Source organism: Xyrauchen texanus, chromosome 9, assembly GCF_025860055.1.
Source record: "Xyrauchen texanus isolate HMW12.3.18 chromosome 9, RBS_HiC_50CHRs, whole genome shotgun sequence".
Lineage (NCBI taxonomy): Eukaryota > Metazoa > Chordata > Actinopteri > Cypriniformes > Catostomidae > Xyrauchen > Xyrauchen texanus.
The window spans coordinates 36,744,388-36,757,077 of record NC_068284.1 but is presented as its reverse complement, the minus strand read 5'-3'; the positions used below and the strand labels follow the sequence as shown (position 1 = coordinate 36,757,077).

At 36.5% G+C, this 12,690-nt stretch overlaps 1 protein-coding gene across 1 annotated transcript in view; it reads right to left on the bottom strand.

The window, feature by feature from the left end:
- Positions 1 to 1,333: 1,333 nt before the first annotated feature.
- LOC127648702 (ephrin type-A receptor 3-like) overlaps positions 1,334 to 12,690 on the bottom strand; it is a 182,179-nt gene continuing 170,822 nt past the window's right edge. The window contains exons 14-17 of the mRNA XM_052133423.1: positions 10,731 to 10,880; positions 9,492 to 9,685; positions 7,439 to 7,576; positions 1,334 to 5,494 (exon numbers count right to left, since the gene is read on the bottom strand). Of these exons, the coding sequence (XP_051989383.1) occupies positions 5,395 to 5,494; positions 7,439 to 7,576; positions 9,492 to 9,685; positions 10,731 to 10,880 (582 nt within the window). The 3' untranslated portion in view covers positions 1,334 to 5,394. The remainder of the gene's footprint in view (positions 5,495 to 7,438; positions 7,577 to 9,491; positions 9,686 to 10,730; positions 10,881 to 12,690) is intronic.

The following is a 12,690-nucleotide window of genomic DNA, read 5'->3' as shown; positions in this document are numbered from 1 at the left end:
ATCAAACTGATCTTGTTTTAAGGATTTCTAGATATTTTTTTTACATGAACACAATGCAAAAATTATTATCAAGAATATGATTTTTGCCCTAATATAAAGGCCTTACTAGAAAAAAATTATTATGTTCCAATGTGAATTTTCTTGATAAAAATATGACAGTGCCTGGTAATATGTGCATGTAAAATGGTTAGAAATAACATTTTAGCTTAGTGTAAAGCTGACAATTTACACAAGGTTTATCTCTATTTCTTCTGCTCAAAACTTACTTCAAACTTATTTCTCTGTGTGCTAGTATGAAAACACATCATAAGAAAGTGTTTCACTGCTGCTCAAATGCTCTTCGGATCGCATCATTTATATGTATATATTTTTCCATCTGAAAGGAATAAATATTAAATTAAACAAATTACAAAAAAAATACAACGTAATCTCTTCAGTAATCAAAATACTTTTTGAATGTAATCTCTTCAGTAATCAAAATACTTTTTTTTAAATAACAATGATTTAAATTGTAACTGTAGTGGAATACAGTTACTTATATTTTATATTTTAAATAAATAATCCTGTTACATGTATTCTGTTACTCCCCAACCCTCCCCTCCCTCCATCCATCTATCCATCTATCTATCTATCTATCTGTCTGTCTGTCTGTCTGTCTGTCTGTCTGTCTGTCTATCTATCTATCTATCTATCTATCTATCTATGCTGAAGACATGAATGTAAGTGGAGGGACAATTTACACCTGGAAGTAGAGTGCATCCGTCAAGTATTCACAGCACTTCGCTTTTTCCACATTTTGTTATGTTACAACCTTATTCCAAAATTTATTGAATTCATTAGTTTCCTAAAAAGGATAATAAATTTGCAAATATTTCAAACAAACTTCTTTCATGTTGTCATTATGGGGTATTGTTTGTAGAATTTTGAGGAAAATATTGAAGTTAATCAATTTTGGAATAAAGCTGTAACATAAAATGTGGAAAAAGTGAAGCGCTGTGAATACTTTCCTGATGCACTGTATATTGAGGGTCTGGATTTGTTGTATTTTTTTTTTTTAATAAACTGAAAAATAAATAAATACAAATAATACTGCAAATATTCTTCTGGATAAGAAATTACCCAAAATGTTTTGGGTATTATAGTATTTAAAACCAATATTGCTAAAATTCTGTAACTGATGCATTGCAGTGCATCAATGCATTCTTACACCCCTTGTCTTGAAGTTTTGGTGTAGACATATTTGTGTCCTGTGGAGTCTCTGATTAACAATTAAGAACCGTTTGTATATTCATTGACAAAAAGGAAAAGAAATGCCAAAGCTTCAGGTGAGAAATTAAAAATATTAGCATTTATTACAGCGACATGAAGAATCTCAATTTGACCATCCCTTCTTTGCGAGCTCATATAAACCTGAAGTGTGTGGAGAGATGGGCATATACTGTAGCATACAAAAGAACAGAGATCATCTCACAATGGACAAGCCCAAACACATGTACAGAGCCAGGGCAGAAAAAAAAAGACAACAACTTGATAGACAATTTATAAGCAAGATTCATCTATCATCTTCTATCACAGTGACGTGCACAGACCTTAGCAGGGACAGGGGCGGAAGGACAAAAAAGGGCACTGAGTTTTTAGTTTTTTTAATGAGTAGTTATTATGAATACTTAACACATTTTTTACTTATTGAGTATTTAACCATTTTCTTGTATATACAGTATATACTGTACATATATTTTCCCCTTTATCACAAATTATTATGTGTTATATTTCTCACAAAAAGCACCATGGTAATACACTTGTTTATTTATTTTCAGACATGGTCTGTGATAACCCCATGTTTATGACATGTGTCGTAGTAAAACCATGATGTTTTTTTAAGTACCTTGTAGTACCATGACTGTATCATGAAATATGAACATGATCAATCATTCAGTACCATTGCATTACACTGGTAATGTGGTGCCTGGTGCGAAGGCGCAATGTGAAAGTGTGAGCGTGAGGCGATCGACTGTGGTGACGTTTCTGGTTCCCCCTAGGGTATGATGGTGCCCCCCTAGGTGGAATGGCATTTTTATATTCTGGGGTTAATTCAAAACTGCATTTTTTGCTTCCATGAAGAACACTCCTATGGGATGTCCACACGAAAGCTCGTTCAAAACAAAAGTGAGAAAATTAATCTTTTCTCGGAGGGTCCTTCCACAAGTCTGTTAGTGAAGGGTACATTCATACAGTAATGCCATGTTTCCTTCAGATTACCCTCTTCAATGGCTCTGCAGTTCGGAGTGAGCATAGGGCATAGGGAGGATCACCTGTGATTGGAATCTGCCCCCGATCTGCTGTAGCACGCATTTAGCCAGCGATTTACAAAGAAATCTCATAATAACACATTACTGTTATTGTGAGATTATAACAAGATTTTAATTTTTGTTTTATTTAACTATTTTAATTTTATTCTTTAAATTTCTCCCCTTTTTCTGGATGACCAAAAGGGCAATTTCAGGATTGAAAACCATTAAACCATTAAATTTGTGAACAAAGGGGCAGGGCCCCTGCTGCCCCCGTTCTGTGCACGTCATTGATCTATCATATTTACAACATTCCATATCCAGCCACTAACACTGTTTAGTCACACAACCATCTGTCTAAATCATTTGGTGAGCATATACAGTATATAGACATATTTTAAATTTGCTGTATTTGATATTTGGCATGGTTTTTTATTAGTGTTGCAGCAGTAAAGATTGCAGCTTACATTTTATTGATGGTTATTAATTGCCATCATCATCATCATCATCATCATCATTTGTTTTTATTACAGTTTCAATTGGAACATGTGTATCTTCAAAAATGTATCTCGTTCATGCAGCCAATTTTGCACATCAACATAGATAGAATTTAATTTGGGATTTAAAACGAGATTCATAAAATTATTAATGCATGGTGTTTTTGAAAACACAGGTTGAGTATTTTAGATTCATTAACAAATCTCAGGATGCAACCAATGAATTCATTGCAATGTATAATCACTTGTTTAAGGAATTTGCTTTTATCTCTTAAAATATGCATGAATAAAACTAAAACAATTGCTGTAGTTGTAGAATTTGCATTAGTGAATCCAGTTCATTTTAAACGTAATTATTTGTTGTTGCTGCTTTAATTAGGGAAACTTAATAGGCCTTAAGTCATTGAGGTCCAAAAGCATTGCCCTTGCATATGCTGTTTCAGGAATTTTACCAATTTATGTAAATTATGCAGTTATGCATACTCTAATGAATGACATAGATGATGATGAATTCTCCTTTAGCACACAAAAAATTACAGAAATGTACACTTGAAGGAAGGAACTGTGGTTGTGTGCACTTAATAAGCCCATATGGAATGTACGACTTCAGAATTAGACAGATTTCTGTAGAAGAAAAAAAGATTTTATCAATCAAACTCATTATAATAGCATTATGAAAGGGTTTTAAATACATTCCTTTTAACTGCAGAGCTCTTAGTTTTACCATATTTACAATCAATCTGCAAAATTCCACAGATTTTCCCCCACAATTAACACAGAAAAATGTGAAGAAGTGCAGATTCCAGATGGGCTAAGCGACTAGTTACAGTGCTGTGCTCAACCATTGAAACACAATCATGATATAAATGAAATAACAGTTTGAAAAGACATTGGGGAATCTTGACTTAAAAGACAACAGCTTGTATGATTATCTCTCTGTACCATAATTTCTAGTATTTATGTCTTATGTATATATTTAAATAAAACAGGTAGACTTCTACTTTACAGAAAAACCTCACTAGTACAAAAATATACAGTGCAGCAAATCAATTTCAATAAAGTTAGCATGACTAATTTTGTTCAGTCCAATAGATTCACGAAAGTCTCTCTCTCCCTATACGTACTTCCTGTAAGAAAGCAGCAGATCGAACGCGTTTCTATACTTCTAAAAACAGCAGACTAAACCAACATATTGAGCTGGGCTTTAATATCGAGCTTGAGTTTCTAAGTGACGCAATGATAAATACTATGTACATTATACTTCATGATATTGCCTCTAGGGGGCAGGATAAAAAAAGAGAGATAACTGCACAGTTAATAAGGCATCTAAAGTCAAGCAGCTAACGACACCACTTGAGTGAAAAAACTGCAGTCACTGTCAACTGTCAATCAAAAGATGAAGCTTAGAATCCATGCTACATTCCAGAGATCGGTTATTATCGCACATCGGCAAATGACGTTGATAACACCACGCGCCCGCTTTTACCTCTTCATACTAAATAAAGTACATCATTACAAACATTCTAGTTTTAGTTTTTTTCGCTTTTGTTTTCTTTTTTTAAACCAACACTGTACATTTTATACACTATAGTACAATAGTATATGATGTGGTTTTCACGCACTAGTTACACAAGTGTAAACATAAGGACGATGTGAACATAGTGCATCATGTTTATCAAGACAACGCACACATGAATATCGCTACTACTTCGTAATGACTTGTACACAATCTAATTTTCCGTCCCAGTAAACCAAACACTGGACTGCAGTAATACAAGATTTGTCATGAATACATCTGGTATCTGTTCAGCAAATTGACAGAAATACAATTTCTAGTTTTATTTTACTTTAAGACATATCTGGACATGTGTTTGAAAAGCTTATTATTCAAAGCAACACAGGAAACACTACAATGAGTGAGGAGCAGCTATTTTTCAGCTTACTAGAATAAAAAAGCGATGCTTTTATCTTGCAATCCCTCGCTTGCCTTTGCTGTTGTCAGCAGACATAGCCTCAGACGTCTCCTCTGCAGTCTCCAATTGATCGAAGCAATGTGTCCATCAGCTGGTGCATTGGAGAATACTGGATGCTGCACTCTGGTAAGAAGCCATCAGTCCAAACATTGCCTCAAATTTGACAAAATATACTAAGAACATCTTATGTTATTTTACGGTGGCTCATAGATGATGTTTAAGGAAGATTCTAATACTCCATTCTCAAGTCCCAAATTTGGATGTTCTTTTAATCTGAGTAACATTCCAACCTCTGAAATGCAAAATATGTCTCATATGAAATGCAATTGTTGAAACTAAAATGACTATACACGAGCTGTGAATTTTCTCAAATGATTTACATTTATTATTGTTTAATAACTGTACGTCATATCTGATATGCCTTGGCCTTGTGGATTGTAAATTAGTCTGTGTCCCTCAGCTTAGAGGAAGCTCGGACATGCATGGACGGAAGCCGGAGTGCTGACAAGGGATTGTATGTGGAAACATCCAGGGTGAGAAGTGAAAGGTGAAGCTGCTGATAGGAACTATTCTGGGAGTGGTTAACTCTTTCAGTCTGTATGCTCTCAGGCTGTGGCAGGCGCTGGAGAAGGCTTGTTATACCTGCACATGCGTCCCATGTGCGTGCAAATTCTGGACACTGGAGAGAATCTTCTTTTGGTGCCCGACCAGAGTGACGTCCATCTTGCTTAACTCACTGAAGGAAAAAGAGACAGAAAATATATGTTTTAAGACATTATCCTGAAATTGTAGTGCTGCATGCAGTTGACTAGTTTGATTAATAAAGCACCAATCAAGAGAAAAATATTTTTAAAATAATGATCATGACTCAACTTAACTATCCTTAAAACAAAGAGTTTTAAGATATTTCTAAAGATTTTTGTCACTGAATGCCAAATACTGTTCAAAATGACAATATTGCAGCCAATCAGAATATATTTCATATTTAATATACAACTATGAGGAGGATTTTGCACCAATAAGATTTCACTGCAGGCGAAGTAGACAGTGCAATGTGACAAAAATGGAAACCAAATGACTGGAAGAAAAAAAAATATATATATATAGATAGATAGATGGATGAACGGACGGACGGACTGATTGTTTGAAAGATGATACAGTTGAAGTTGGTGCTACTGCTGGATGGACTGGTGCACTTCACAAAATAGATGGCATCATGAGGAAGGAAAATTATGTGGATATATTGAAGCAACATCTCAAGACATCAGCCAGGAAGTTAAAGCTTGGTCGCAAATGGGACTTCCAAATGGACAATGACCCCAAGCATACCTCCAAAGTTGTGGCAAAATGGCTTAAGGACAACAAAGTCAAGGTATTGGAGTGGCTATCACAAAGCTCTGACCTCAATCTAATAGAAAATTTGTGGGCAGAAATGCATGTGCTAGCATGTGTTAGCACGAAGGCCTTCAAACCAGTTCTGTCTGGACGAATGGGCCAAAATTCCAGCAAATTATTGCGAGAAGCTTGTAGAAGGCTACCCAAAAAGTTTGATCCAATTTAAACAATTCTAAGGGAATGCTACCAAATACTAATAAAAATTCTGACCCACTGGTAATGTGATGAAAGAAATAAAAGCTGAAATAAATAATTCTCTCTACTATTATTCTGACATTTCACATTCTTAAAATAAAGTAGTGATCCTAACTGACCTAAACAGGGAATGTTTTCTACGATTAAATGTAAATATATAGTTTCATGTAAATGTAGTTTAAATGTATTTGGCTAAGGTCAATGCCTTGTTGATGAGAGAGGTCAAAAGAGAATGGCCAGACTCGTTCGAACTAACAAAGTCTATGGTAAATCAGATAACCGCTCTGTACAATTGTGGTGAGAAAAATTGCATTTCAGAATGCTATTCTAATATGCAAGTTGGCGCTGTTTTGGCGGCACAAGGGGGGGTCTTGTTGAACAACACTTGGCTGGGGTCATTAGGACAAAAATAGTTTGTAATGTTATAGTACTGCATACAGTTGACTTTTTGTTAGGCTATGAAAGCTTCAAACAAGAGAACATAGATTTAAATGTATTAACATATCTAAAAACGAAATCACAGTAAACAATGATTTTCTAGTGTCAAGTTATTATTTTGTTCTCACTGAAAGCAAAATACTGTGAGAAGCAACAAAATTGCAGCCAATCAGAATATATTTGATGATAAACCTTGTGTGACCCCACATACACATGCATTGACATTGTATTTTGGCTTCGCTATATGCATGCAAATTAAATTTCATTTAAACAATGTGATCTCAGTTCAAGAGGCTCTGGTTAGACAAACCTTTAACATTGTAGAGACAGGATTAAGGGCTTTTTGCTATACAGGGTCTAACCTGGTTTCAGACATGGTGTCAAAACAAACCCAGGGACCTTAATAAAGACAAAAATACTACACTACTGCACATTTTTGGACATCAAATTTGGCAAGTTTCATGTGTGATTGTGTGCTAATTAAATAAAAGTGCTCATATGTTATCAGGGTAAAGTCAAATGAAACACATTGAGGCTGGGAATGTATGTAATGTATTGTATATAAAACAGTTTTTTTCTTTTTTAATTTGATAACTGATGCTTTTATTTTAAATATTTATGATGCACAAAGCCAAGCAGAATCCAGTCTTACCACAAGCTGATGTACAGTATGGAGTCTAGAGAAACATATCCTGCAGTGGCAAAGTTCTCTTTGTATTGGCCCATTCTGATGCTGTCTAGCCATTCATCCACCGTACTCACGCTGAATTCTGGGGTGGTGGGGTCTTCCCTGGAAAGGAAATTAAATTAGTACAATTTGTGCTTTGTTTCATTACTAAAGTATTGATAACAGAACTGGAAAAGATTGTCTTGGATCACAAATCGGCTTTGGAATCTATAGTATATGCTTAAAATCATTTCCCCAATTTGGATATAGCCTTAGGCTTCAGCCTATTCTTATAAAACTCATTTCCATCTGATTTTACAGATTGGTATAGATTTAGAATAAGAAGTAGGATAGGTTTAAGGCTATGATTATTTGAATAGAATTTTGCAGGACTAACAAAGAATGTTGATCCAAGGACATTTGGAACATTTTACATTATTTTGAGTCACGTTGACCTAGAAACACATTTTAAGTTTTATGCACTTAAGTAAAATTAAACTAACCTTTAAATTATTTTATTTTGGCAATAGTTTAGAGCAAAAACTGAATAATTAAAAACAGAAAGTGCATAAAAAGCTGAGATTTCCCTTTTTACTTTAGTGCATAAACCAAAATGTGTTTCTTAATAAAAAGAAGGTCAAAGTGCACTAAAACACAGAGCAAGTCACATTTGTAGTCAATATCATATGAAGGAATAGTCTAAATGAAAAGGGAACTAATCATAGGGAGCTCCAGCTCAAGTTAAAAGCTTTTGTGTTGCCTTTTGTCCATCGTGACAGGCGAGTCAGGTCCACACTCCTGTGAGTGACAGAACCGTTTGAGTGAAATCTGGAGGTCAATTCAATCTCCAGAGCTGGGATGTATTCAACACCCTCTTTCGTTCTATGTTCTTCCTCTGGATACTGAGGGATAAAATGACTGGCAGCTTGGGCTATAATCAGAGAGACTGTGATAGGGAGTAGAAAGCGTATATATCTCATGAAGGGCTCTGACTCAGTGGCTTTACTGCTGTAATCTGAACTTTGCCACCTCCTCTCCAGCTTTCCTGATAAACTGCAGGTGAAGGAGGGAGTCTGCGGTCTATTTCATGTCAGGTTTTACAATAGGGGTTCAGGCTATCTATATGACAACGTCTAAGTGTTTTTACAAAGCTGGAAGATGGATGGTTGCTGGAAAAGGATCAGTTCCACTAGGTTTGGTTATATAAGACAATAAGTAGTTCATTGGCTTGATGTTTCATATTAAATTAAAGATTTTAGAGTTTATGGGGCAGACAAAGCTCATTGGATTTTCTTCGGCTTTATTTGAGATGTTAAGGATTTGCTTATGTGACTTTTAAATGGTTTTATCAGTAGTACATCAGTTTAAAAGTAAAACTTTTGTTTTAACCTTGTGCTATCCCTAGTGCTAGACCTCTGTGAACATAGTGCGTTTCCACTAGTTTACATGTAGAAAAATAATAAAATGCTGTGAAATTGCTGTGAGACTGACTTAAGGCTGGGGTGCACTTAATTTGCTGTTCTATCTTGTGATTTACCCTTTCAAAATATACTCTTTTGACCACAAGCCCATACATTTGATGCATGTGCACTACGACTGTTTTGTGATACTCTTTTTTACAGTCGCAGATGCCTGCCATTGTCTAGACTATTTGCGTGTCTAGAAAAACTCGGATGCATGCAGACAGTATGTACTTTATGTGCTGTTCTGATAACTAAATTTGCACCACGCACACTGTGTAAGAGATTTAAAAATTATGCATACTTTGGCCTGTAGTCCAGCATGAATTTCCATACTGGTCTGATTTGATTTATGCTGGTAAGTGCTGGTTTGACACTGTTCTAGCTGGTGGACCAGCATAGCCATGCTGTTAACAAGCTTAACTTATCTGATGAAGCTGGTTTACCATGGGTAGGCTTGCTGGTTTAGCTAGTTAAGAAGCTTGATGGGCCCTCAACATCCAAAACAAAAAATATGCTTGCATCCAGCTATGGTTGTCTTTTCAGCAGGGAAGTAAAAGTTCATATTGGTTCCTCACCACACTGAGCTGTTGGCCAGCTCTTTCAGGCTGTTGGGGTTGCGAATCAGTTTGTCGAGGGTGTTGACGATCTGACCAAATTTGGGTCGATCACTTCTGCTCTTCTCCCAGCAGTCCAGCATCAGTTGATGGAGAACCACAGGGCAGTCCATCGGAGCTGGCAGCCTGTAACCCTCATCTATAGCTTTTATGACCTGGAAACAGATGCATTCGTATTATTTTTCATTTAATAAACGTTTTGTTTACCAAAGCAATATACAGTATCATTTTTAAGTGTCTTTCTAATTTACACAATGCTGGTTTCTTTGAAGTTTGAACCAACAACCTTTGTTGTAAGATCATGTATTTAACCAATAAGCCAAACCCCCTAGCTAAAATAAAGAGCTTAAAATCCAAAATGGTTTTAGATGGCCAGTACTGTTGTTATTGTTGTTATTGAAAGTAAACCACTTTGACCTATGTAGGTCAGATAGGCGACCAGCCTAAACCAACATGAAATTGTCCAAAACATAATTGTAAAGGTTATAATTGGTCATTTAAGATGGTCATGATGGTTTTTTTTTGAGATTTTGAGATTGAGATTTCTATATTATTTTGGATGAATGAAAATTGCTATACTTTTACTGGGATTGTCTATTGCATTGCCTGTATCTTTGAGCCCAATAACTAAAAATCATGTTACAGCTGACCGGAATGCAATCAATAGTACAACACAATTCATATATGAATATAACTCAACTCTATGGTTAAAGCAGCTCCTGTTCTCCGCCACTTGTAACTCTTAAATCAAATGGACTATTTTTACTTTAGACAAGAGAACTTTGCTCTTTAACACTGATTTCTTTGTTTCAGAGGCTTTAAATCTTTATAATTTACATAGATGCCCTGAAACTTTAAGATTTCTCTGACATTTCCTCTCATGGTAATAAAGGCAGAAGTCAAAAATGGTTAGCATAATACAGCCATGGTGATTGAAGTGTTTTAACTGGCTTGTATAAAAGAGAGGAACAGCTGGACAGCTCTCGTTTTATTAAGCTGCTAAAAAACCTTTGTCATCCATGCGGTTTTCTATACAGACATCACAATTTTACTTTCTGAATGTTTGCAGGGACACACAGCTTGGGGCTATGAGGCTTTGCCCCCCTGAGAAGCTTCAGTGGTAATGATATCAGTGGAGCAGATTTCAATTGAAACAATACACGAGAACATATTTGTTCAAAGTTTCTCAAGGATACTTACGTCTTGATTTGACATCTCCCAGTAAGGCCGCTCTCCATACGAGATAACCTCCCACATGACGATGCCATAACTCCAAACATCACTCGCTGAGGTGAACTTCCTGTAAGCTATAGCCTCTGGAGCTGTCCATCGAATGGGAATTTTTCCACCCTAAACAAAAAAAAAAAAGTAAATAGATTATTAAACAAACAAAAAATATTTTAAGCCAACCTATGATGGCCAGCTGGTTGGCTAACTGGTCTCTCAGACTGACAAGCTGAAAAATGTCCAAAACTCCTCTAAAACCATCAAACCAGACCAGTCCAATCAGTGGAAACCAGCTTGAGCCAACTTGGAGCAGCTATTCTCCCTTAACTGGTTTTCCTTATTTAAACCAAACTATGCTGTTTTGCTTGTCTTAGCTGGTCTTCCAGCTAATACAAGTTGGTGCTCAGCTGGTTTAGCTGATCGACCCACTGGTCTCTCAGGCTGACACCTGGGAAAAAAATGCACTGAAACCACCAAACTGACCAGCATGTTGGCTGGTTTAATTATTTTTAGTTTTTTTGGCAGAAATACACCATCCATGCAGGCTGCAGTATTGCTACTGATACACAAAATACAGATCTAGAGGCTGTTTTTGTTTCTCTCTTTTCCACCATTATGATGAAGTCTATATTTCCCTAAATGTCTTTTTAAATAGCTGCAGTCATTGGGAGTTAATCTCTGCAGTCAAAGTCAAACAAAAGACAAACTGGCTGTACTCTATATAGACATGCGTGAGGAGCATGCCAAAGAGCCGAACTAGGGCCCATGGGGTAAAATCATTTAAAGAGAATTTCAAAAAGCAATCTTTACAATTTTTTAATTATATAAAGTCACGGCACATAAGCGGGTGCCTCGCATGGCCTAAAGGGGTTTCATCTTCTAGCGATTTCAGTACTTGAAGCGTCTGGGAACGGGGCGTTGAATGTCAGAGACACTTATATTTTAAGAGTTCCTCTCTGTGTTAAATATAAACTTTGCCTCACTCACTCAAACACACACCCCTGCTTGAAAATCCTGATTAAACCAGCTAAGAACATCAAACCAACAGAGAGAACTTGGTAGCTGGTTTCTGCTTGGATCAAGCTGGTCATCAGCTGGTAAACCATCTAAGGCCAGAAAAAACAAGCTACTAGCTGGTCATACTAGCTTAAGGGTGGTCAAGCTGTTTTTTGGAACATGGTGGCTGGTCAGCCAGGTAACTAGCTTATGACCATATTAGGCAAGCTAATGACCAGCTTGGACCAACTAATGACCAGCAAGAAACAAGCTACCATGTTCCAAAGCACAGCTACCATCTTAAGCTGAATTTTCCAACAGGGATATTCAAACATCACATCAAAAACCAATCTACAGAGGTCTATTCAGGGTTGTGGAAGCACTTCTCTCCACCATTCGCATGTGACAACAGTTTCTCATGCTGAGTCTACGCTTTGTCCACCTGAGTGGACACCAACAGCTACACACAGCCACACACCCCACTTTTGCCCTTGGCCTTCATTCACATCCACAGGGTGCTCACTAATTACCGAGATGAGAGGAAAGGGAGCGAGAGGGAGAGAGACTGCTAAAGGGTTTAGGGGCTTTGGAGGCTGTTGTCCTGTCAGAAAGGGATGTAATTAATTAATACATGCTGGGTAGACAAAAAGACTGGCCCTTAGAGGAAAGTCAACTCTCTCCTGTTCCCTGACATTCATAAAAACCTTTTCTGTACTTTTCTCTCTGTCTTTCCTTTTTTTTTTTTTTTTTTTTTTTTATACAATCACATTTGCATAGGACATGAAAGACATTTTTAAATAGATGTGAGACATTTATATATTTTTTAACTATCCCTGCTAAAAAGACCAGCTTTCTGTACCCGTTAAAGATTGAGAGGGCAGTGAAAACCAGCTGAAAACACTGAGATTAAAGAGAACCATCAAATAAACTACAACCT